Source organism: Heloderma suspectum, chromosome 2 (assembly GCF_057233095.1).
Source record: "Heloderma suspectum isolate Gila_16-S chromosome 2, 16-S_ref, whole genome shotgun sequence".
NCBI lineage: Eukaryota > Metazoa > Chordata > Lepidosauria > Squamata > Helodermatidae > Heloderma > Heloderma suspectum.
In genome coordinates this window covers 180,016,753-180,042,312 of record NC_139459.1, presented here as the reverse complement: position 1 = coordinate 180,042,312, position 25,560 = coordinate 180,016,753, and the positions used below count along the sequence as shown (strand labels likewise).

Below are 25,560 nucleotides of genomic sequence, written 5' to 3'. Positions count from 1 at the left end.
GTTTAGCTGAAATCTGCTTCCCTGTCATTCCCACCCATTGGTTCTAGTCCCGCCTTCTGGAGCAGCAGAGAAAAAATTTGCTCCATCTTCTCTGTGACAGCCGTTCAGATCTCTGGGAGAGTTTGAAATAGCAGTTTGACTTGTAGGTTTTAGGGGGTGGGCGGTGGGGAAATTGAGACAGGCTTCACGAAGGCCTGGAGTGGCTTCCGTGCCACTGTTGGGAGAAAACTTGTGCTTCGGGTCTTGTCTGCGTCCATTTGTCCCATGTGCTTAGACCATTTTCCAGCCAAATTCTCCCAGACACTTTGGAGCGGTGTGCACAGCCGCTGATATGCAGACGGTGGATGACAGCCAGGAAGAGAAATTGGGCCCCTTGTTTCAGGAGACTGTAACTGGAATCGAGAGGGGAATTCTTTATTGGCATAATTTTAGATTCATTTTGTTATCTTTTTATCCTATCTTTCTTTCAAGGAGCTTGAGGGGGTTGGGCATTCAAAGCCCTCACCCCCATTGTTTTTTCTCACAACAGACCACGGTGGGTTAGTCTGAGAGGTAGTGTCCACAGGCACCAAGTGAGCTTTATGACTGAGTGAGGATTTGAATCTGGGTCTCCCCAGTCGTATTCCAATACTCTGACCATCCCATCACACCTCACCGCACTGGATTTTCCTCTTGAGCAGGGCTGTTATGACATCCTCCTGAACAGGTCCTTGCTGGCTGCTAGTAATCCCTCTGTCGCTCCTCAGACTAACATTCCTTTCTGAGGAAGATAGCTGAGAATGTGGTTTGGCTCAGCAATATCAGTTTCTGGCTGATACACATTTTTCTGATCATTCCCAGGCTGGTTTTCTGCATAGTCTGGGACTGGCTGGGGCTGCCTTTGGGCCAAACAACACATTATATAGAATCATGGAATCGTAGGGTCGGAAGGGGCCTACAAGACCATCGAGTCCAACCCCTTGCTCAATGCAGGAAGCCAAATTCCCAGGCAGTCTCCCATCCAAGTACTAACCAGGGCTGACCCTGTTTAGCTTCCGAGATCAGATGAGATCAGGCGCATCCAGCCCTTTGCTGGTCATTCATGCAAGAAATGGCCGCTTCTCTAGGCAAAGCAGCATTGGGAGGTGGACATTTGCAATGATGGGGTTCTGGGGCGGGGGGTGTTTGACCCCATCTTTTCCAACTGCTTTTCTGCTGCAATCCCCCCCCCCCATTGCTTTTGCCTTCATGGAAATCCCACTCCTGAAACTGCTTTTCTCTAACCAAAGAGACCATCAGATTTTTTTATTGCACTCATTAGTAGGGATGGGCCGATTCCCTACCTGCTGGTCCGGCCTGGAATCTGCCCTTGTGGGGAGGCGATCCATTCCTCCCCCCGGAATCCTTTTTGGCCGGTTCCGCTCTGCGGCGATTCTGCAGAGCCACTGGCCAGCTCCGAAGTGCCAGCGATACGGCCGCCATGTTGTATCGCTGGCTGAGCAGTATTGACTGCGGATGCAAATGGCGTCCAGGACGCCATTTACGGCCGTCAAGGTCTTAGTTTAAGGTAAATGCAGCCGTAAATGGCTGCATTTAGCTTAAACTAAGACCTTTACAGCCGCAAATGGCGTCCTGGACGCCATTTGTGTCCCTGCTTTTTTTTCACGTGATAGGCTATGCAAATATTTGTGTAGCCTATTGCGTGAAAAAAAAGCAGGGATGCAAATAGTGTCCAGGATACCATTTGCGGCCGTAAAGGTCTTAGTTTAAGCTAAATGAAGCCATTTACGGCTGCATTTAGCTTAAACTAAGACTTTTACGGCCACAAATGGCGTCCTGGACGCCATTTGCATCCACAGTCAATCCCCCTTAGCCAGCGGTATGGCATGGCGGCTGTATTGCTGGCTCTCTGGAGCTGGAGGATCTGGCCTAAGAGGATTCCACAGGGAGGCGGAGGTAAGTGTTCTGTAAATTCTCTGCCATCCCTACTCATTAGCATGTAGTTTGTTTATTTATTTATTTATTTATTTATTTAATCTATAAATAGCACCCTCTGCCTACCAGGCGCCTGGGGTGATGGACCATAACAACATTAACACTTTATATAAGACCAAGGAAGACAGGAGCAACCCCCCTCCCATACAGTAAAATGTAAGAGCGGCATTAAAATTAAAGAGTGATAGAACATCAAGCAACATTAAAAGCCCTGCAAAAGAGAACAATCTTGACTGCTCATCTAAAGCAACAGAAGAAAAGAGTGAATCTCCCTTCCCTCAGGAGGGAGTTCCACAATTGGGGTGCCATTACCGGAAAGGCCCCATCTCAAGTTCTCACCAACGTAGCCTCTCTGGGTGGCGGGTCATATAATGGGGCCTTTGTTAACCATCGGAGACACAGACCTGAACGTTCCTGGTTGGTGATCGAAGTCTTAAAACCCACAAGGGTAACATGACCTTCAGGTTGGACTTTCCCACATCTTTCATCACAGCCTTTGACTTGAATGATCTCACTGGAGGACGTGGCATGGGTTTGGAAAGGACTCCATTCCTTCCCTATCAGGTCACTTGCAGGGGGAGGTGATTCCCTGTGGAGTGCCACGAGGGTCTGCCCCTAGCCCCTCTTTTTCATTTTTTCCTTCTCTGTTTTTTCTTTGGCAGGCTGCGATACATGGTGAAACAGCTGGAGACGGGAGAAGTGAATATTGAGGAGCTGAAAAAGAACTTGGAATATACGGCTTCGTTGCTGGAAGCAGTCTACATCGATGAGACCAGGTGAGGCTGTGGGGCTTGGGTGGCTGTGTGCATCTTTCCCAATCCCACTTTAAGGAGAGGAGCTGGAATGGAGTGCCAGGGGAACCACTAGTTAGATTAAGTAATAAGGAGGCTGCAGGTCCAGGTAAGGTGGTATTTAGGACAGAGCTAAGGAGCCCGTGGCCCTCCAGGCTTGCTGGTTGGGGCAGACTCCAGTCCCCATCTGTCCCAACCAGCAAGCCCAGTGGTGAGTGATGATGGGAGTAGTAGTTCCTTAACTTCTAGAGAGCTAGAGGCTCTCCACCACTGATTTAGAAGAGGATGTCAGGTCTAGCAGCTTGGACGCTGGCAGAAATGTTTCAGCAGTGCTGGGACCTATCAGCTCTCTGAGCCTGAACCAGGTGGGACTTCCTTTGGAGGGGAGCCCCTGGTAGACTAGACTCCAGTCAATGCTGGCACCAGGAAGAGTTGGGGCTCCCCCTGGAGGGGACTCTGGGAAATGAAGGCCTCGCCATCTTTGGACCTTGCTGAATCCAGTGACTCAATTGTATACCCTTTACCCCATGCCTGGGCTCTGGCTGCACCCTACATTTGTATCTGCACATCTGTATATTTCTGTATTGATGTGTGGATACAAATGACCTTATTTTCAAAATTTCCAAGACAGACGTGTTGTGAGCTCCTTAAGAACTGAATGCAGACCACAAGGAAATTATTCTGAATTTAAGAAATTAATATCAACTAAACAAAGGAGGGTTTATTCAGGAAAGTTTATAAACATGGAACAAAACATTCATATTTTTTGCGCTATTCAACCTTTGCAGTTCCATTTCCTGTCAGGGTGCCTTTCATACTGCAATGCTTAATGCTCATCTCCCCCCACCCCCCCCCACCCCACTCCCGCCAACACCATTCCTGTTTCAGGCAGATCCTGGACACAGAAGATGAACTCCAGGAGATCAAGTCCGATGCAGTTCCCTCTGAGGTGCGGGACTGGCTGGCATCCACTTTCACCCAGCAGACGCGGGCCAAGGGACGCCGTTCTGAGGAGAAGCCCAAGTTCCGTAGCATCGTCCATGCTGTTCAAGCTGGCATCTTTGTGGAGAGGTCTGGATCCTGTTCCTTTCCCCTGGAGGGTTCGGGGTGGGGTGTGATGGATGAAGGATGCTCCAAATAGGGACCAGGATGTTCCTTCCATCAGCTTAATGCTTCAGCCTAGTAGTGCATTGGTCCAATAGGTGGGTCATGACTCACAACAGCATCATCTTGCTGTCCTTGCTGGGGTGCCACAGCTGTCTTTTGGAAAGGGGAGGAGAAAGAAGGACCAGGGGTGGGGTTGGGCAGGTCAAAAAAGGGAGAGAGGGAGGAAGAGGACAAGCCTAGATGGATTTAGTGTGGGCAAAATTCATATATAAGGTACACCAATCAAGAGCAAGTCCCATCCTGCTGGTTGGACTTAAAGGGGAATCTTTCGAAAGATTAAAACATGCTGACCATAGTGGATAGGGGAAAAGGGGCTCAAGTCTGACATGCCTGACATTTTATGTCCAGCTTTAAGAAGGTTGAAATGCAATCTGCTCGAGGGGATCTGGAAGCTGTCTCCATGGGCAAGTAATCCAGATGTTACACGGAGAGCCTGACCTGTTGTTATCTGCCCTGCAGGATGTTCCGTCGGACGTACACGGCTGTGGGGCCAAACTATTCTGCCTCAGTTATCCACTGCCTGAAGGTAACAACCCTGTTAGGGGAATGCTTGACTCATGGCACAATCCTATGCATGTCTCAGATGGAAGCCCCACTGAGTTTAATGGGGCTTACTCCCAGGTAAGCATGTATAGAATTGCAGCCTTGGCTTCTTTTGCTGCACTCCTTGATATGAGGCCTCTGTGCCCCTGCCAATCTTTGCAAGGTGGTTGTTATTGTCCAGACCCTCAACGCACCCTCTGTGATCATGCTACATGAGCCCTCAAACTTTTCTAGTTGTTCCCCTCTGACCTAAATTGGAGCTAAACCTTTCCTGAAAGTGATATTGTTGATCAGGAATCAATGACGCATGATATGTAGGGGCCAGCTGCAGATAGTCATTGCAGAAGGAAAAGGCACTTTGCACATGCTTAGAGGGACTCTCTTTGCTCTTACTTTCACTTCACATGCTCCAGGGTTGAGGGATGGCTCTGGAAACTGATTTCCTGGCTCATATTAAGTCCTGTCCTCACCCATCTTTTGGAAATTTCCTTACTTTTAGTGCATTTTCTGGTTAAAGAGGGAAAACACCTCTTCCTTTTCCAGTACAGGCTCTTTGCATAGCTGTAATGACCAAGTGTGAACCCCTCATTTTTTGTGTGTGTGGCTTTCTTGGGTAGACGCTTGACCTCTGGTTCTTTGACGTCTTTGCACTGAATAAAGTGAGTGAAGACCATGCCTTGCGCACAATTGTCTTTGAACTGCTCACCCGCCACAATCTCAATAGCCGCTTCAAGGTAAGAATTGTGTGTGTGTGGGTGTATTATCATTGTACAAGAGAGTGTTAAGGAGGGATGGCTGTTGTTGTGGAATCCGGCCCTTTTTGTGCTTGGACTCCTGGTGAACACCCAACTCCACTCGCATTTGTGGGCCGAGCCTCAGGGCTTTTCCTGAAATCTGGGAACTTCTGTTTTTTTTTTTAATATGTAAATACGAATGTGCACAAATCGCGGGGTGTAATTTGTATGATTTATGCAAATTTCAGCTGCAAATTGCATAATTTACACAAATTTCAGCCACAAATTACAGCTGCATTTTGCGCAAATTACAGGCGAAATGTGCGTAAATCACACAAATTGCACCCCGCAATTTGCACAATGTTCTTTTTATGCAAATTTTTTAAAAAAACCTGGAAAAACCCGCTAGCTGGTCCGACTCAATGCAGATCGAGTCAAGCTAGCTTGCGGGGAAATGAGCCGAAGTCTGGGGGCTGAGCTGATGAAAGCTCAGCGAGCTCCATTCTCTGGATGTATTCCTCTGGATGTATTCCTCGCGAGCTCCATTCTCTGGATGTAAGTTTCTTTTTCAGTCCTGCTGCCACCGCCCCCTCCCCCCATGTTGTATGAAGTTAGCCATTCCCTGGCATCTCCAGATAGGGCTGGGAAAGATCCCATTCTGAGACCCTGGAAACCCACTCCCAGTCAGGGTAGACAAGCCTGAGCTCGATGGACCAATAGTCCGATGGGCACCTTCATATGCCCTTGGCCGTCTTATCTCAGAGCTTGCCTGATGCCACATTATCCTCTTCATCCTTCTCCAGATCCCCACGGTGTACCTCATGACCTTCCTGGATGCCCTGGAGGCTGGCTATGGGAAATACAAGAACCCTTACCACAACCAGATACATGCTGCTGACGTCACCCAGACTGTACACTGCTTCCTGCTTCGCACCGGCATGGTGGTAAGGGTCACCATGTGGACTAGCTGCTTCAGTGGATTTTCCATCTGCCAACTCTGTAGCTGAGAAGCATTTGTGCTACATACCTAGAAAGCTAGTCTGCCATTCTGGGTCTAAGCAGGATGGGGAACCTCTGCAGAACGCCTGCAGTGCACCTTGATTAAAACATACAGTTTTAAACTGGCAGTCTTAAAGCACAGGAATGAGAGATGCATATTATTTCTCGCCCCATTCCTCCTTTATGGAAGCTGCTGAAAATCCATATTTTAATCATTAATATAAACAACATAGTGGCCCCTAGTGGCCTCCCCTGGTTTAGCACAATGCCAGGAGATGAAGAAAGGGGTTTCAGCAGGGGTTCACTAAACATGTTTCTTCTCTACCCACCTTCTCTCTCCTCTTCTGTTGTCACATTTTATTTCTGATAGGGAAAATTCCTGCTTGTTATGCAGCTGATAAAAGCAGTAGCAAAGAAAGCACAATCCTCTTTCTTTTCAGTCTCTCCTGGGGAATTGACAACCTGAGCTGCCTTACAGCATGCTTTATACCACTTTCTACCCTGGCTGCATTCACACAAACATTGCAAACCATGATTGATTTCAGACAGGTAGCTGGGTTAATCTCTTGCAGCACAAAGAACAAAGAGTCTTGTGGCATCATAAAGACTAACAGATTTATTTATTTAATGTATAATGTATAGGCAAACTTTATTTATTTATTTATAATATTTTGAGGTTACCCCTCCATGATTGCTCGAGGTGATGTACAATAAAAATGCAGAGCTTAAAACAGATACAAATCCAAAAACATATTTTAAAACTGGCGGTTACCTATAAAAACAGAGAGCAGCATTAGCTGTTGCAAGCTCAGTGGACGTTATCATCTGCACTGGCCGTACAAAGCAGGGGTTGGCAGAAGGTACATCTCCAGACTTTGGGACTTCAACTTCCAGAAGCCTGTGCTAGCGTGGCCAGTGGTCAGGAATGCTGGGAGTTGAAGTCCAAAATATCTGGAGATCTACTTTCTGCCCACCTCTGGTCTGAAGAACACTAAAGAAGAGACTAGCCTAAACTGGCCTGCCACAAATTGGGGAGCTGCTGCACAAAAGGCCCTGTTTTGAGGCCCGACCAACTTCTCTACTCTAGGAGATGGGACATTCAACAGGGCCTCAGATGATCAGCTCAGATTTCAGGTAGGCTCATATGGGAGGAGACGGTCTTTCAGATACTCTGGCCCCAAGCCACTGAGGGCTTTATTTGCTGATGATGTCTCCTGTCTCTCCTCACTACACAGCACTGCCTGGCAGAAATTGAGGTCCTGGCCATTGTTTTCGCAGCCGCAATCCATGACTATGAGCACACGGGTACCACCAACAGCTTCCACATCCAAACCAAGTGAGTAGTAATTAGGGTTGTGCACAGACCCCCAGCTTTGCTTTGGATGCTGCTTCGGATCTTCTGAAGCTGCCCCGCTTTACTTCAGACTGATTCAGACCCCATCTGCTTCAACTCAGACCTGAATTTGGACATCTGAATCACTCATTTTTGATGTTTTCCCATTGACTTGTATGGGAAAACACAAATGGCCATAACTTTTTCAGTTTTCATGATACATACATGAAATCTGGGGAACTCTCAGCCCCTGTGGTGGGGTGGCCACCTGCCAAATTTCAGACAATTTGGCCCAGTAATTTCTGTGCTAGGTGCAGGTGAAATTTGATTTATTCTACAAAAATGCTCAAAGCAAAGAGCTTTAACTTTTCACTTCTTGCAAATAAGTGCATAACATTTGGGGAACAATCAGCCCCCCTGGGGGGGACCCCACCTGCCAAATTTCAGACAGTTTGGACTGATAGCTTTTGTGCTAGGCACAGGTGAAATGTGCTGTTCTCAGAAACTCAAACCAAACTCAGAAGGGATAAGTTAGGTGTGTTGAAGCAGAGGAGATCACTACCCCTCTTCTCTGCTGTAGGTTTCTTTGAAGTGCAAACAACCCCTTTCCCCTTGTACTTCCTATTCAGAAGAATCACAGGCTCAGGCTCTCTTAGGCTGAATACACACATTACCTGGCTGGCAGGCTGGCAGAGTAGTTTGTTTTTGTAGCAATGTGCTTTTCTTCTAGCACGCACAAAATGAATATTTTATATTTATTTCATATTTTAATAAATTCCTTTTTTTAGCCACACCACGCCTGCCAAATTTCAGACAGTTTTTAATTTAAAAAATGATGCAAGTGAGGGTGTAGCAAAGGGCACATCATTATCCAGTTTATTTATATATGCAGTTGGTGATCTGGTCGGGCGCTGGAAACCTCCACCTGGTGGACCCATACTCCCCCCACCCCATCTCCTCCATGGTGGCCTGCCTAAACCTCTTGGGGGTGGGAGACAGAGAGCTTGCAGGGATTCCAGCACCACCAGGCTTCTGCTTGCCCCTGCTGCCGGCCTGCTGGGACATGGGGGCCTCTTCCCCGAGCAAGACCGATTGGTGCTGTCTCCTTGAGAGCAGGAGCAGGCTGCTGGTGCTGCAGTGCCCTGGCTGCTCCCTCCTGCTCAGAGACGCCTTGCAGTGGCAGCAGACAGCAGTGCGGGATCCACTCCCACCTCAAAGTGGTCCCAGACGATGCTGCCCTGATGTTTCTGTGGAGACAGAGACTGCCTGCCTTGACTCTCAGGGGTCACCATACTAGCAGGGGGAACATGGGAGAGCGGTCAGGCGCTGGAGCCTCTGGCTGCTGCTTGTCCTCCCTCACCCTGGAGGATCTCCTTCTCTTGACCCTCCACCACACTGAAGACATCAGACACCTCTGACGCACCATCCATCAGTGGGCTCCCCGCTTCCACTACAGAAGGAGATGCTGCTCCTTTGCCAAGCGTGCTACTGCTGCTGCCGGCACCAGCCTCCTCCAACAGTGACCTCTGGGCACTGCAGCTTGCCTCCGCACTCTGCTGCCCTACTATACCAGGACGCACTATTTGGCGTGGGGGTGAGCTAACCTGGCTACAGGGCTACTGGTCCCAGCAGCACCTCACCCACCTCTGCCCCTGCCAACAGCACCCCGAAGATGTCTCACATTGGGCTTGCTTGCTTTGCCACACAGTGTAGTGTTATATTATTTAAATGATAGATGTCAATGTGTGTGTGTAGTGCTTTGCCCACTGTTTTTGGAAATGTGGACGGTGTGTAGTCCTTTGGTATACACTGTTTGCTTGTCCACACAAGCACACACACACACACCAGCAAAAGAAAAGCAAACACTAAATTGGCAAAGCGGGGTGATAACTATACTCCTAACAGAAGAGAAAAGGGGTTTTAATTTTTTTTTTTTAGGGAAAAGGGGAAGGGAAGGGAATACAGGAATTGAGAACGGTGGGTGAAGGGGAGCCAAGAAGCATAAAACAATTTGTGTATATACAGCATCAAAGTAAGGGTAAACTAATGGTCGGGAGAGAATTCAAAAGGGGTGTGTGTGTGGGGCGGGGAGATAAGCAACTAAAGTGAAATTTTCTGGATTTTTAAATGAACAAACAAGAAGAATGAATGGTAAACCTATTACAGAAGGGTGAGGTGGAGTGGGGAGACAGCGTCCTCTCTTCTCCGGTAACACCACCTCTCTCACAATGAGCAAACGGAGGCTGAACTGTCCAGTAAGTTAACTCCAGTATTCCTCCCCCAACATCACCACTGTCACTGATTGGAGACTGCTGCGTTAAGTTCAGCCAAAGTGGTGCACAGCCCTAGTAGTGATGCCCTATGGGAGTGAGTGTGAAGAATGGGCAGGTGTTTGTGAGTGCACGTTGGTACAGTGGGCGATTATAAGCCAGCCTTCTTCAGCCTGGTTCCCTTCAGATGTTCTGGACCCCAAGTCCCAGCATTCCTGACCATTTACACTCTAACAGGGGCTGATGGGAGTTGAACTCCAAAACATCTGAGGGCACCAGGTTGGGAAAGGCTTTTATAAGCCATTTACTTATAGAGGGGCTGTAGCTCAGTGGTAGAGCACATGTTTTGCATGCAGAAGGTCGCAGGTTCAATCCCCGGCGTCTCCAGTTAAAGGTAACAGGTAATGGGAAAGATGTCTTCCTAAAACCCTGGAGAGCCATGCTCACTCAGTCAGAGTAGTCGATACTACTCTGAGCAAATAGTCTGAACTGAATAAGGCAGCTTCCTACGTTTCTACTTGTTTGAAAGTGTCCAAAGTCTCAGCTCTCTTCATTAAATTAAGGTCCAGTTTTTTTCTAACTTACCAAACCATATTCTTCAAGCCTTTCAAAGAGTGGCTGTGCCCCAACTCCCCTTGCTCTAGTTGAGAAGCTGCTGCTTCCTTTCCTCTAGGAGCACTAGGTTTTTGCTGCTTAAAGAAAGGACGTATCTTAGACCAGCCTTGCGTCACAGATGTTCTCGGACTGCAACTCCTATCACCCCTAGCCAGCCTGGCCAGCGGTCAGCGATTATGGGAGTTGTAGTCCAAGAGCATTTGGGGACCCGAGGTTCAGAAAGGCTGCCCTAGACATTCCTTTGCTAACCCTACAGTATGCAGTTTCACTTTGGAGGGGGAGAGATGCATTCACCGGACCCTCAAAACCAGACCGTCTGGACAAGCCCTTGGAATCACCGTTGCTGATGCTGCTTCTGAACGGTACCGTTTCCCTCCCTCCCAGGTCCGACACGGCCATTTTGTACAATGACCGCTCAGTGCTGGAGAACCACCATATCAGTGCCGTCTTCCGCATGATGCAGGAAGAAGAGATGAACATCCTCGTCAACCTGACCAAGGATGAATTCGCGTGAGGCCTTGTCTGCCCCCTGTCTGCTCACCCCGTCCCCCCAATAAAGAAAGGACGGGGCTCACTCCAGCTGACGAAGACGTGGCCCTGGGATGGGGCGGTGGGGTTGGACCCAGGCATTGGAGGGAGAATTAGGCCAACTGTTTGCAAGCTCTGTTCTCAGCTAAAGTGGGGGCAAAGTCCCCCCCTTATTGCGCAACCCCAGGCATGTTTACTTACTTGGGAGAAAGTCCCACATAGTTCAGTGGGGCTCCCAAGTATAGCCTCCCCCAAGCTGGTGCCCTCTAGTTGTTTTTGGACTACAACTCCCATCATTCCCAATCATTGGCCATGCTAGCTGGGAATGATGGGATTTGAAGTTTCAAGCATCTGGACAGCCCCAGGTTGGGGAAGGCTGCTCTTGTAAGTTGGTTTAGGTTTGCAGCCGTAATTACTTTTATTTAAGCTCAGACGTGCTTACATGGGGCTCCCGCTGATCACTGATTGGATCCACAGGTTCATTCCAGCTACTTTCAGATATGTTACAACAGGGGTGGGGAACAGGTGGCCTTCCGGATGTTGGTGGACTGCAATTCCCATCAGTCCTAGTCAGCATAGCCAGTGGTGAAGGATGATGGAAGTTGTAGTCTAACAGCAATTGGAGGGCCAAACTTTGCCCGGCCCAGTTCTACATGCAGCCTAACAGCAGCCCAGCTGTGGCTAGACTGCAACTTCCATCATCCCTCATCACTGGCTATGCTGACTAGGGCTGATGGGAATTGCAGTCGATCAGCTGCTTCCAGGCCATTCATGAGGCCCACATTTGGTCTCTGTGTCTCTTACATTTATTAAAGGTGATGACAGGAACCCTCCGGTGACCTGGAATCCCAGAACACATAGCTTCTTTACATAGTAGCAGTACATAGGTCTTCGGCAGAGTTCATACGAACAGCGGATGGAGTAGCAAAATTGTTCCTGGGCTTTATTGCTTTAGACTTCAGATTTTAAAAAAAATCCCCCAAAGCCATGAAGGCCTTCCCATTTATAGCAAGGGTGGGAAACCTGTGGCCTTCCAGATGTTGTTGGACTCCAGCACACATCATCCCCAGCCAGCATGGTTGAGGATGATGTAAGTTATAGTCCAGCAACATCTGGAGGCCCACAAGTTCCCCACCCAATTTAGAGTACAAGAAACTGTAGCTTACTTGCTGCGTGGAATGATGAGGAATGCAGGCTTGTGACCTCCCTGCTTGATCCATGGTCCTCGGCCTCATTTAGCCCACACTGTCCTCAAATTCTATTGGTGGTGGTGACCTACCAACTTCTGTGGCCTCCAGGTGGGCAGCTTCTGTGGCCCCGAGGGCCACACGTGGTGTTGGGTTGTATGCATGCGCGCGCGCACACACACACACACACACACAGCATATGCACATGTGCGTGCACATTCACATAGCATTCATATGTGCACGCATGTACACAGCATCAACACACTTGCACACCATGCACACACAGAGCATACACACACACAAAGCATACACAGAGTCCAGCAAAGATACTGCTTACAAAGAAGGGATTTGCAAGGCAGGTAAAATGGACTAATCGCAAGTGGAGAAGCTCCTTGGTCAGCTTCATGTGCGTTCATGCACACAGACACACAGAGATGCAGGGTTTGCCATGAGGCTTTTAGCTGCCCTCAGCTGGCAGAAGTGATGAGGGGCTGGGCGTCTCTAGAGTTCATCGTGGAACTATTTACGATGCTTGCTTTTCAGATCTCTTTGATTTCAAGCCTCGCCTCCCTCCTGAACAGCTCTTTCTCTCTCTTTCTGACACCCTGTTTTCTCTCTCTCTCTTTCTGCCACTTCAACTGGGAGCCTTGTTACTACACTGGCATCTCCCACTGGGCCTTACTGAAGGCTTCAGCCTAGCACCCTGGCTTTGGAGCACTTTCCTGGCCCAAGTCAGTTTCCCCACCCTTGTGATGCTTTTGTAGGTTAACTGACTGGGTCGTAGGTAGTTGGCCTTGCACGACAAGTCACCTGATTTTCCTGCAAGGCAGCTTCCACCCTTTCAGCTCCTTTGAGAATCCCCCTTTTTGTAAGCTGAGCATTTGCCTTATAATGTGCTGGGCCATGCGACTTTGAAAAAAAGGGGCAGGAGAGACTCAGCAGCAGAGCTGTCCCCCTTCCATACACATTAGGGGTGAAATCATTATGATTAGCTTTGTATTTTTAAATGAACAAACAAGAAGAATGAATGGTAAACCTATTACAGAAGGGTGAGGTGGGGTGGGGAGACAGAGTCCTCTCTTCTCCGGTAACACCACCTCTCTCACAATGAGCAAACGGAGGCTGAACTGTCCAGTAAGTTAACTCCAGTATTCCTCCCCCAACATCACCACTGTCACTGATTGGAGACTGCTGCGTTAAGTTCAGCCAAAGTGGTGCACAGCCCTAGTAGTGATGCCCTATGGGAGTGAGTGTGAAGAATGGGCAGGTGTTTGTGAGTGCACGTTGGTACAGTGGGCGATTATAAACCAGCCTTCTTCAGCCTGGTTCCCTTCAGATGTTCTGGACCCCAAGTCCCAGCATTCCCGACCATTTACACGCTAACAGGGGCTGATGGGAGTTGAACTCCAAAACATCTGAGGGCACCAGGTTGGGAAAGGCTTTTATAAGCCATTTACTTATAGAGGGGCTGTAGCTCAGTGGTAGAGCACATGTTTTGCATGCAGAAGGTCGCAGGTTCAATCCCCGGCGTCTCCAGTTAAAGGTAACAGGTAATGGGAAAGATGTCTTCCTAAAACCCTGGAGAGCCATGCTCACTCAGTCAGAGTAGTCGATACTACTCTGAGCAAATAGTCTGAACTGAATAAGGCAGCTTCCTACGTTTCTACTTGTTTGAAAGTGTCCAGAGTCTCAGCTCTCTTCATTAAATTAAGGTCCAGGTTTTTTCTAACTTACCAAACCATATTGTATTGGAACCTGCAGACACTGTCTTACAAATGCTAAAATAGGGTAGTTAGATGCTTTATATCCAAACAACTGTTTGGATAAGCCTTTATGACCTGGTTCACTTGGCTTAGGGGCTAAACTACCCAGTGGTTAAACCATGGTTTGTTGTTGGGTTAACCGCCAGGTTGGTTAGCCCTTAAATAATCCAGTGGTCTGGGTTTGGATGTCATGTTCAGCAGGGATTGATGAGTAAAAGTGGAAGAGGCGAGCTCACTGCAGGCAGCATGCCTGCCGTCTCCTGCTTGTCCCCAACAACCCATTGCTTTTTAAACAAATGGGTTGTCAGTATGTGTGATCAGCCCCATTATGGAGATGGCACAATTATAGGTGATTCCAGACAGGGCTTTTTCATACAATTGCCCTGCCTAATTTATATAATTTTATGGGGGGTTCCAGATGTCTTCAGTTTGCAGCCCTCCTGTGTTTTCCCACCACTTCTTCCATCTTTGTTTCTTTCCACAAGAGATGCATTAAAGAAAAGGAGAATAGCTGCACAATGTCCCTGGCTGGGTAGCACTAGGAACCCTCTGTCTGGAAACACCTGATATGTTTTGTGGAAATAATAGTGTGGAAATAGGGGAAGTAGAGTTTTGAGTTTGACAGAATTCTTTTCCAAGCTGAGCTGATCAGGGCACAATACTTGCAAGATGATTACCTGTTGAATCCATCCATCTGCTGAACAGCAGCCACACAAAAACACACACACAACCAGGATAGAGATTGGCAGGCCCCCTCTGTTAAACATATTTCAGTTACCAAGGCCTTTCTTGGAGGATTGATGTTACAAAGGCTTCCCTGAAGGCAAAGCTGTCAATGAGAGGATAAACTACCTCTGGGAACATATCAAGAGAGCGAGTGCAGTATAGTGGCTAGAGCTAGACTGGGAGTTGGGAGATCCGGGTTCTAGTCCCCACTTGGCCATGAAGCTCACTGGGTGATTTTGGGCCAGTCACAGACTCTCAGCCCAACCCACCTCACAGGGTTGTTGTTGTGAGGATGAAACAGAGAGCTAGTGTTTATGTATGCTGCCTTGGGTTCCTTAAGGAGGAAAAAAGGCGGGATATAAATGTAATAAACAGATACATAAATAAGTAGAAGTAAGGGCATTTGTGTGAGTCTAAGGCTGTGATCCTATACCTGGGAGTAAGTCCCACTGAACCCCATAGGATGTGCATCGGAGTAGACATGAAGAGGCTTGCAATGTAATGCCATTTGAGTCTCTCAGAGCCCTCCAGAGGAAGGCTAAAAGAGATAATTGTCATTATTAGAGGTAATTTAGAAAGCACATCACAGTAATGATATTACCTGCCACTCAGGGATCTTTTGGTGTTTGCCTCATCTTCGAACAGAATATATCTCTTTCAGGGGCTGCAAAGGCCTTCAACGATGGTCAGCTCAAATCTAGCCCTTCATGGTAACCGAATGGACAGAACCTTCCTTTTCTTTCCAAGTGACGGGGATGGGGGTGAGGGCTCTCTCAGTGTATCCACAAGGAATGTGTGGCAAGAGTTGTGCCAAAAGTTGAAACACAGTGGAAGACAAGTGTGCTTGTGAATGTGAACATCTCTCTCTCTTTTTCTCCATGTGGCACAGGGAGCTCCGGTCGCTTGTGATCGAAATGGTTCTAGCTACGGACATGTCCTGCCACTTCCAGCAAGTCAAGTCCATGAAAACCTCCCTGCAGCAGCTTGAGCGGTAAGTGGCAGAAGGAGAAGGGGTCAGCAGTCTAAAAGGCTGGGGCTATGCACAAAGATGGCCAGATGAGCTGAACTGGCACAGTTAAGGCTTGTAGTGGCAAAAGGGGTTTGGTATTGAGAGAGATGTGCAATGTTGATGGGGTTGTCCAGAGGACGGGAGGTAGGGCCAGGGGGACTGGAGCCCTCATTTGTCTTGACTTTTCAAAAGATCTGTGCTCCCGTAGGCCAGGAATAGCCAACTGGCAGCATACCTGTTTGGACTGATTCTATATTTCTGGCACTTCTTGTGAATACATTTGCGGTGTTTTGATGCTGATCTTCTCAGTACTATTTTCCTTATTTTCCCCCACTGTCCTAGGAACATAGGAACACAGGAAGCTGCCTTATACTGAGTCAGACCATCTAGCTCAGTATTGTCGACACTGACTGACACCAGCTCTCAGGGTTTCAGGCAGGATTCTTTCCTAGCCCTACCTGGAGATGCTGGGGATAGAACCTGGGCCCTTCTGCACTCAAAGCTCTGTCACGCTGAGCTATGGCCCCTCCCTGATCTATGATCCTTGGCCTCATTTAGCCCACACTGTCCTCTAATTCTGTTGGTGGTGATGACCTACATGATTTCAGCCAAGTGGTGGACAATTTCTATGGCCCCAAGGGCTGCATGTGGTGTTGGGTTGCATGCACACACACACACACACACACACACACACACAGCATATGCACATGTGTGCGCACATTCACAAAGAATTCATACGTGCACACATGCACAAAGCATATGTACACTTGCACAAAGTATACATGGAACTCCATGCATACACAAAGCATACACACAAAATCCAGCCCCAGCCTCATAAAAAGAAAGCTAGCTGTCATACGTTTTTGCTCCTGGAGATGCTCTGGTCTGCTCTCACAGGGCTCTGTCATCCTCCTGCACCATAGAGCTGACTCTGTGGGGCTGGAAATAGGCAACTCTATGGTGCAAGGAGGGTGACAGAGCATTCTTTTGCACCATAGAGCCTTGTAAGAGCAGACACAAAGTGTCTCTCACAGGTTTCTGGGGAGAGAGGTAAGATCACAATCCGCTTTCTTTTCTGTGGTAAAGCGTCAGTGATGCTGTGGGGGCGGGAGAGGAGGGAGGGAAGGTGGGGAGAGGCATGACAGCCCCTGAAATATGTTTAAAAACCAGTTGGTTATCCGTGAACACAGTTCACGGAGAAAAATAAAATCTAACAAAATGTTGAACTTAACTAATTGCGTTTGTTGAAACGTTCAGTGTTACATCTTATATCTTTACAAAACTTCCTTAAATACAGTATTCTTAGAGTAAACTCCAGGGCGGCCACTGTAATGTCCTTGTTCTGGTCCATTGACAACTTGAATCTTGAGGTTTGCCAATGAGTACATATGGCTCATGGCAACGTAGAGTTGTCCATGGCAGAAGACAAGTGTAGGCAGATAGATGTCAACTTGGCCCACGGTCTGTCCTTGGCTCTTTTGGTGCTAATGGCAAAAGCCAGCCGAATGGGGAACTGATAATGCTTGAATTGGAAGGGGAGAGATGAGTCGGAAGGTGCAAGGCTGATCCTTGGCAGGAAGATCTCCTTGCCCTTAGCCTGTCCGGTGAGGGCTTCCTGATGCAGACAGTATTGTGCATGGCAAGCATGATGAGCCTTGCACCATTGATAAGACCCTGAGTCACGTCCAGGTTCCTTAGTAGGATGACCACAGCACCCTTCTTCAGAGTCAACTTGCTTGGCGGCAAACCACTTGGGTTGACAGCGTTTAGGAACTCTGAAGGGTATTACACATCCAGCCTGGCAGCATCGCTAGTGATTTTGTCTGCCCTCAAGTAGGTCCTTCCCTCACCTTCTGTTCTGTGCAATGCCCTCTGGTTGATGTAGTCACAGTGCTTGTTCTTGGGACACAGATTGACTTTGCCTGCATTAGCACATACAGCTGCCTCACCAAAGTCAGTCCCATAGACAACAGAGACAATGTCCTCTTTGATAATGCATGAGTCTGGGATCTTGTTCATGTCTTCTCCAACAGCTGGGAACTCTGCCACAGTGTCATTACCAACAGTCAGAAGGTAGGCAGCAAATTCAGGTTCACTCTCCAGGGTGTGCATGTTGTGAATAATTTGGAATTTGGTGACACTGTTCCAGGATTTCTTGGCCACACGGCTGCATGGGCACCATGTGGGCAAATGGGCAAGGTCTGCCTGAAGTCACCACCAAACACAAAAACCTTGCCATTGAATGGGGTGTCATTGCTCACGAGCTCCTTCAGCAGCCTGTCTACACAGTCAATGGCAAAGCAGTTGTCAGTGACACTTCATCCCAGATGATGATGTCATAAGGGTGTATACAGACTTTTTTGTGTTCATTTTGCCCCAATTTGCAATTAATTATGTTTGTTTAATTATACCTGTCATTTCTTTTAATATTACAAATGAAACGTTATAGTACATTATTATAGAAAATAGCCTAATTCTTAAAAAGAAAGAAAGAAAAGCTTTATGGACATAAATAAACTCCCGACTTTGAATCATATTGAGAACTGTTGTTATTCATGGAATCTGCCTATCAAGAGCTTTCCAATGAAGCATGTTTCATGAGAACCAGTTAACGGGAAGGCAGTCAAAAAGGGATGACCAACTAACTCCCAACTTTGAATTATACATATAACATAAGATAGCAGTGGTTGCAGCAGCAGCTGCTTCTTGCATCAGTTGTGGGGGGAAGAGGGCATTTCAGCAGCAGCTCAGACCCTTGTGGGGCCTCAGGAAAGGCCTTGGGGGCTGCATGCAGCTTGTGGGTTGCTCACCTCTGTTTTAGCCAACGAGATTACAATGTCATGTCTGACATGCTGAGGGCACGGATGCTGATGAACAGAAGCACCACAGCCAATCAAATTAAAAAAGGGGTGCTGTCAAATGTGACCAAGGTCAGTGAAGGTGGTGGTGGTGGAGGAGGAAGGGGAGGAGGAGGAGGGAAATGGTAGGGAGAAGCGGCAGCAGCCAAAAGATCAAAAGGCCGAAGAACAGTATTGAAGCAATGTGAATGTTTGGTGAGGTGAGCATATTTGTAGTTGGCGTTGAATGGTCTACTTTTGTCTTTTTGTATTACTCACATGGCTGATCCAAGCCAGTCTGGGAATACGTACGGAATGTGATGACACCACAAAGCATTTGAGCCAATCAGATTTGGCTGTGTGCTGATGTCACTGAAAGCAAACAATGTCAATTCAGAGGGAAGGTAATGCTTCTTTAATAGGTGAACATTTTTGAGACAAGGAGCGAGAAAGCACCCAAACGAAGAGGAGGAGGGTTTTTTTCCTACACTGCTGAAAATGTTCATACAGAATTTCAGCTTAGTTCTAGTTCTGTTGGTAGCTTGTCCTGATAGGGTAAGTTCTGTGGATTGTGTTCCCCTGAATGGAATGTGAAAAGAAAGTAGTCTTGTGGCTTTTCAGAAAGTGTGGGTTTTGTGGGAATGGTTTTAGTTGGAGGGACAGTGTCTTCTCAATATAGTCCAAGGAAGGAAAATCAGGAGAATACCAATGCAGAAACAATGATGGCACAGGCCTGGAATGGAAATGTTTTGTTCCACCCAACAGCTTTTGAGTCATGTCTCTTCTTCAGGGACTCTAGTTATACCAAAGCAAAGGTGTCCACAAATATTTTCTTGGCTTACTAGCTAGCCATTATTTGTGGTTCCTGGCCTCGTCTGGCATAGGAAAGAAGCAAGGTCATCTGTGTGGAGTATGGAGAAGATATGGCACACATTTTCCCCACTGCTTGGAAGGGAATTCTGTTGTTTCTTACCTGCTCAAAAGCTGCAGTGGACCTGAAACCACTGCAGTAGGGATCTGGGTGGTCCCTGGTGTTCTGCTCACCATCAGGCTGGGTGCACTCACTGCTGGCGAGTGGAGTAGTGCATGCCTGTAAAGCAGTCTTCTGTACTGTATCAGTGGGTATACTGAGGATGGGCATCTGAATGGGGCCGTAGCTAAGTGGTAGAGCCCTTGCTTTGCATGCAGAAGGTCCCAGGTTCAATCCTTGGCATCTTCAGGTAGGACTAGGAAAAAGTCCTACCTGAAAATCTGGAGAGTTGTTGTCAGTCAGTATGGACAATACCGGGCTAGATGGACCAAGGATCTGACTTGGTATAAGGCAGTTTCCCATGTTCCTGTGAATGGTGAGTTGGCTGTATGTCCATACTTATAGGTGATATCAGGGTTGTGTCTGAGCCCATAGAGTCCCAAAGCAGCTCTGATTCTGGGGTGGAGAGACAATTCGTGGGGGAGGTTTTCTCTCAGATTTCAGAGGCACAGTTGGAGGGGGAGCCCCCCCTCCCACATCCCTGGGAGCGACAGTGAACCAGGTAGGGAAAGAGAGGGACAACCTGAGCTTTTAGACGCGAGGCGCAGATGCAGGCACAAGCGAGAGATCGCAGTGGCCGACCTTCGGCGCTCAGCCTGATTGGCTCGACGTCAACAGCTACGCCCAGAAGCATCTCAGGAGAGGGGGAGATCTTCCCCTCCCACCCCTTAAGTTCAGAGGTTTGCTGCACTTTTCCCAAACGGAGATCAACTGACGTCCTAACCCTTAGAAACCCCTAGATGGCTATTCCTTTGTAGTTTATCTGAGTCTCAAGCAATTAGCATCTGTATGCCTCATTAGGTTAAATGGAATTAAAGCCTTGGAAAGCAGCCCTTTTTTCTGAGTGTTGATTTTGGCTATTGGAGAATTCAGTAGGCACCAGGGGCATTCCTGACAGGTTTGTTATGCCAGAGGCAGACGATCTGACCCCATTCTCATGATCTTCATGTTGCTGCCTTTCCAGGATTGACAAGTCCAAGGCACTCTCCTTGCTGCTGCATGCTGCTGATATCAGCCACCCCACCAAACAATGGACAGTGCACTCCCGATGGACCAAAGCCCTCATGGAGGAGTTCTTCCGACAGGTATGTCTGGTGATCTCTGTGTTCTGAGAGCTGCTTCTTGAGAGAGATTCTGTGCTCACACAGTGAGGGCTGGGGGCTCTGACTTTGGTGGGGCTCTGAATCAATTTTGGGTTTTAGTCAGAACCAGCCAGAACTCTGAGGGAGCTATCCAAGGTGCTGAACCCTGTCCCCAAAATGTGTTCAGTGCCATGGATAGCTCCTTTAGAGTTCTGGCTGCTTCTGACTGAGACCCAGAATGGATGCACAGCCTCATCAGAATCGGAGCCACCAGCCTCAACGGTGCTCAGGTTCAGATACCCAAGCACCAAATACTGATACCCAAGCCCAAAACATACTCAGTCGACTGAGTATGAAGGGAGGGGCATGCATGCAATTTTCCATTCCTCCCTTCAAACTATTTGCTAGCAAGAAAGGAGTCCTCCCACTCCCGGCTTCCCTCCACCGCTGTGCGTATCTTGAAAGACAAATCTGTGAAATGGGCTTGTGCCTGCCTTCTATACTGAAGACAGTGCACATGTGCTTTGAAAGCGGGAACACAAAATATTTTGTGGGAAGCATCCCTTGGTGCAGCCTCCCCCAACCGGGCGCTCTCCAGATGTGGTGGACTACAACACCCATTATCCCCAGCCAGCATGCACATCTGGACCAGGATCTGGATGCGGTAGTGGACTGGATCAGGGCCAATCAGCTGAGGCTAAATCCTGATGAGACGGAGGCACTGTGAATAGGTAGTTGCCTTGTTGGGAATTAGGGGAGATGCCTGTTTTGGATGGGGTTGCACTTCCTCTGATGGAGCAGGTTCGTAGCTTGGGTGCTCCTAGATCAGTCAGTGAAATGCACAAGCGGCCTCCGCAGTGAGGAGTGCCTTTTTCCAGCTTTGGTTGGTTCACCAACTACAGCCATTCCTGGACAGGGATGGCTTTGCATAAGAACACAAGAAGAGCCCTGATGGATCAGACCAAGGGTCTATCTAATCCAGCATTCTGTTCACACAGTGCCCAACCAGCTGCCCGCAGGAAACCCACAAGCAGGACACGAGTGCAGCAGCACCCTCCCACCCATCTTCCCTAGCAACTGGTGTACATAGGCACACTGCCTCTGACACTGGAGGTCGCACATAGCCATCAGGACTAGTAAGCCATTGATAGCCTTCTCCTCCAGGAATTTGTCTAATCCCCTTTTAAAGCCAAGAAGTACTTCCTTTTATATGTCCTGAATCTCCCACTAATCACCTTCAGGGGATGACCCCCTTGGGTTCTAGTATTGTGAGAGAGGGAGAAACATGTCTCCCAATCCACATCTTCCACACCATGCATAATTTCGTAGACCTCTACCATGTCTCCCCTTACTCGCCTTTTTTCAAGCTAAACAATCCCAGGTGTTGTAACCTTCCCTCATAGGGGAGATGCTGCAGCCCCTAGATCATTTTAGTTTCCCTTTTCTGCACTTTTTCCAGCTCTACAGTATCTTCTTTTTATGTGTGGTAGAGTTGGAAAAAATGAGGAAAACTGGCCATGATGAGCCATGCACTGGTAACTTCAAGACTCGATGATTGCAATGGGCTTTACATAGGGCTGTCTTTGAGACAGGCCTGGAAACTGCAGCTAGTGCAAAATGCTGTGGCTAGGCTGCTGAGTGGGTCAGCCTACCAGGAAGATATGACAATAGTTCTAAAGGAGTTGTACTGGCTTCCAGTAAGCTAACAAGTCAGGTTCAAAGTGCTTGTGCTGACATATAAAGCCCTCCATGGCTTTGGATCTGGATACCTGATGGAGCGCTTTTTCCCTTATATACCTGCCCAGATATTAAAGTCTAGTTGGGATGTCCTTATAACGGTGCCACATTTGCCTGGGGTCTGATACATGGCAACCCGAGAGAGAGAGAGAGAGAGAGAGCACCCTCTTGATACAGGCACAATTATGGAACTCCCTCTCTGCTCATATATAGCCAGTGCCAGATCTTACAAGCTTTCAGTGCCAACTACAGACCTATTTGCTCACAAGGCTTTTGATTGAATCTGTGTTGCTGTATCCTGTAAATGGTTATTTATCTGTGTTTCTGTTCTTCCCTGTTTTAATGTTGCCTTGGTCGATGCTGTATGTTTTTATTGTGTTTTATTGGCTTTGTACCCTGCTTTGTGATTCTTTATCATGAAAAGTGGGTAATTAATTGTATCAATCCATCAATCTGGAGGGCATCAGGCTGGCAAAGGCTGCCGTAGAGAACGCTGCAGGGAGCAAAAAGTATATAGAGACAAGAGAACAAGGATTCAGGGGGGAATAGACTGGGCGTTGAGTTAAGTAAAGAACTCTGAAACCTTTACTGGAAACTCTGCTCTGATGATCCCCAGGCAATGTATTTTAGAAAACAAGACATTGCCCTCGTTTTCATTCTCCACTCCCATGAGAACTAGAAACTTTAAAAAGTGAGACAGAGAGAGAGAGAGAGAGAGAGAGAGAGAAGAAATCCTCAGGGATCCATAGCAGCTGCAGCGTTTTCCCTAAGAAGTCATCATCCACAGCACCATTGTAGCTAGGACTACTCCTGGCATCCCACCCCTGGACTTAAATCTAGCCTCAACCAGATCCCCCATTCCAAGGCTTGGTCTCGATGTTGCCTCAATTCCTACAGGGCGACAAGGAGGCTGAACTGGGATTGCCCTTCTCCCCTCTGTGTGATCGCACGTCCACACTGGTGGCCCAGTCACAGATTGGTGAGTTGCACACATCCGGGCCATATTCTGTGGCGGGGCCCTCCTTGACTGCCTCTTCCTTCCCTGCCTGGGTCTTGCAGGGCTCTCTGCTAGTCCTGCTCCCCTCCACTCCTAGAATGAACTCTTTCCTTGCCCTTTGCAGATAATCCCTCTGAGTGGTGCTTCACGGTGCTCGGGGGAGGCAGAGGGATCCACAGCTCTTTGCTAACACCCCTTCCCTTCCGCAGGCTTCATTGATTTCATCGTGGAGCCCACTTTTCAAGTTCTGACGGATGTGGCGGAGAAGATGGTCATTCCTTTGGTGGAGGAAGGCTCCAAGAACAAATCCCCCAGCCAGAGCAGGTTTGTACATAGGGAGGAGGAAGAAGGGGAGCACCAGCATGGGGATACAGTGAGATCCACTTTCAAACAGAGGGAGACTTCCCTCTTTGGCATCCTTTCTGGTGTGCTGAGTTCCCAGCATTCTGTCCCACTTAGGGATGTCACTGTGATCACTGCAGGTTTCATCAGCTCAGCCCCCTAAACTTTGGCTCATTTCCTCACGAGCTGGCCTGACTTGATCTGCATCGAGCCGGGCCAGTACACGGATTTTCTGTTTTTTAAAAAAGTTGCGTAACTAGAAATGTGCGCAAATTGCAGCTGCGATTTGCATAATTTACACAATTTTGACTGGAATTTGTGTAAATTACAGTTGAAATTTGCACACATTTCAATTTAAGCAAAAAAAAAAAAACCTGGAAAAAATTCCTGGATTTGGGGACCCCCCTGCTGCTGCTCGGTCCGCAAATGCAAAGTGAGTCGGGTGCTCAGCAGGTGTCTGTTGAGCCCCAAAACGGCCAGATTTCACAGCGATGGATATCCCTAGTCCTACTTGTCCAATGTTCTGTCACATGCTAATGTCAGGTTCTCTAGTCCTCTCCATTCGCAGTCACACACTCCAAGGCACCAGGCTTCAGACTCAATACTTTATTAATTAGCTACTGGGTTCTTTACAAATGCAAATCTTCGGAGACTCTCAGGCTACAAAGGAAAACAGCTACTCCACACAATTACGAATATCAATAGAGGAGCCAAGTGGGAGTCAGAGGAGACGTTGGAACAAGAACTTGCCAGCCAGAATAACTTAGGGGGGATGCCCCTCCCTTACTTTTGTGCCCTTCTACATAGGCTATCACGCGTAGCCAACTGGGTGGAACGTCTGAGCTCCACCTCTAACTTTTCCCGCTTTGCTCTGCGCTGGACTCTAGCATCCTTCAGGTCACACCCCGCACTCTCCTCCTCCTCTGAGACCTGGGTTCTCATGGGGGAGGAAAGGGGGGGGGAGCTTTAGGTCGAGCAGTCTGTGAGCCAAGTTCTTGAGAAGAACGCCTATCCACATCTGAGCTCACTAGGAAGGAAACCTCCCCCAGTTCTAGCTGTTCCCATTCTGAGTCTGAGCTGCTAACTATCTCCACAAGCTCAGAATCATTCCTGACATCTAATCTGGCCAAGAAAAAGAACCACGATGGGTGTGGGGGTGTGGAGATGGGAGACAGCTCGATTCTCAGTGGCTAAGGTTGCCAAGGCCAGAGAGCAGGCTTGGCCCCTCACACCACCCCACTATTGTCCCTGAGCAAACGACCTTCTTGCCTCTTGATCACTGCTTTTCACTCCTGTGGCACTTGGGGTTGGCTCCTGACCATGGATGATGCAACCTGCACGGAGAAGGCTCCTACAGTGGATGGCCCCCTGCCTCGGGGTCCTTGCAGTATACCAGTAAATTCGCGTAAGAAATGGCCCTTCTTCCAAGCGTGCATTTTGCTCCTATAATTCCAGAAACCAGTTCCCCAGTGCTTTGTCATGCTGTGCTGCAGAGGTGGGCTAGTTGCGACCTTCCAGATGATCTTAGACGTTGACTCCCATCTTAGACGTCGACTTGGTCTCCAAGCCATGCTGGGTGGGGTTGATGGGAGTTGGAGTCCAACAGCATCCGCAGGGCCACAGGTTCCCCACGCCTGCTGTAGTGTGACCAAGGAACACAGTCTGGGTGTGGGATGGTGGATGGATGGGGGTTACAGGGAGGGGGGGACATAATGCACAAAGGAACAGGCTTGATTCTCAGCGATTCAGGTGGAAACAATTGTGGCTCCCCTGCGCGCAGCCATTGATTTCTCCCATGTGTGTACGGTCACCATTCACTCCTATGGGAGAAAGGAAAACATTATGAACATGGGAGGCTCCCTTGTAGTAGGTCAGATTGTTTGTCCATCTAGCCCA

At 48.3% G+C, this 25,560-nt stretch overlaps 1 protein-coding gene across 3 annotated transcripts in view; it reads left to right on the top strand.

Annotated features, from left to right (window-relative positions):
* Positions 1-25,560, top strand: part of PDE1B (phosphodiesterase 1B) — a 165,670-nt gene that overhangs the window by 127,604 nt on the left and 12,506 nt on the right. For all 3 annotated transcript variants that reach the window (XM_084836516.1, XM_084836517.1, XM_084836518.1), the window contains 11 exons: positions 2,637-2,750; positions 3,654-3,836; positions 4,392-4,458; positions 5,093-5,209; positions 6,013-6,153; positions 7,444-7,544; positions 10,811-10,936; positions 15,520-15,621; positions 20,471-20,591; positions 23,223-23,304; positions 23,532-23,646. In XM_084836516.1, coding sequence (XP_084692642.1) covers positions 2,637-2,750; positions 3,654-3,836; positions 4,392-4,458; positions 5,093-5,209; positions 6,013-6,153; positions 7,444-7,544; positions 10,811-10,936; positions 15,520-15,621; positions 20,471-20,591; positions 23,223-23,304; positions 23,532-23,646 — 1,269 coding nt within the window. The remainder of the gene's footprint in view (positions 1-2,636; positions 2,751-3,653; positions 3,837-4,391; positions 4,459-5,092; positions 5,210-6,012; positions 6,154-7,443; positions 7,545-10,810; positions 10,937-15,519; positions 15,622-20,470; positions 20,592-23,222; positions 23,305-23,531; positions 23,647-25,560) is intronic.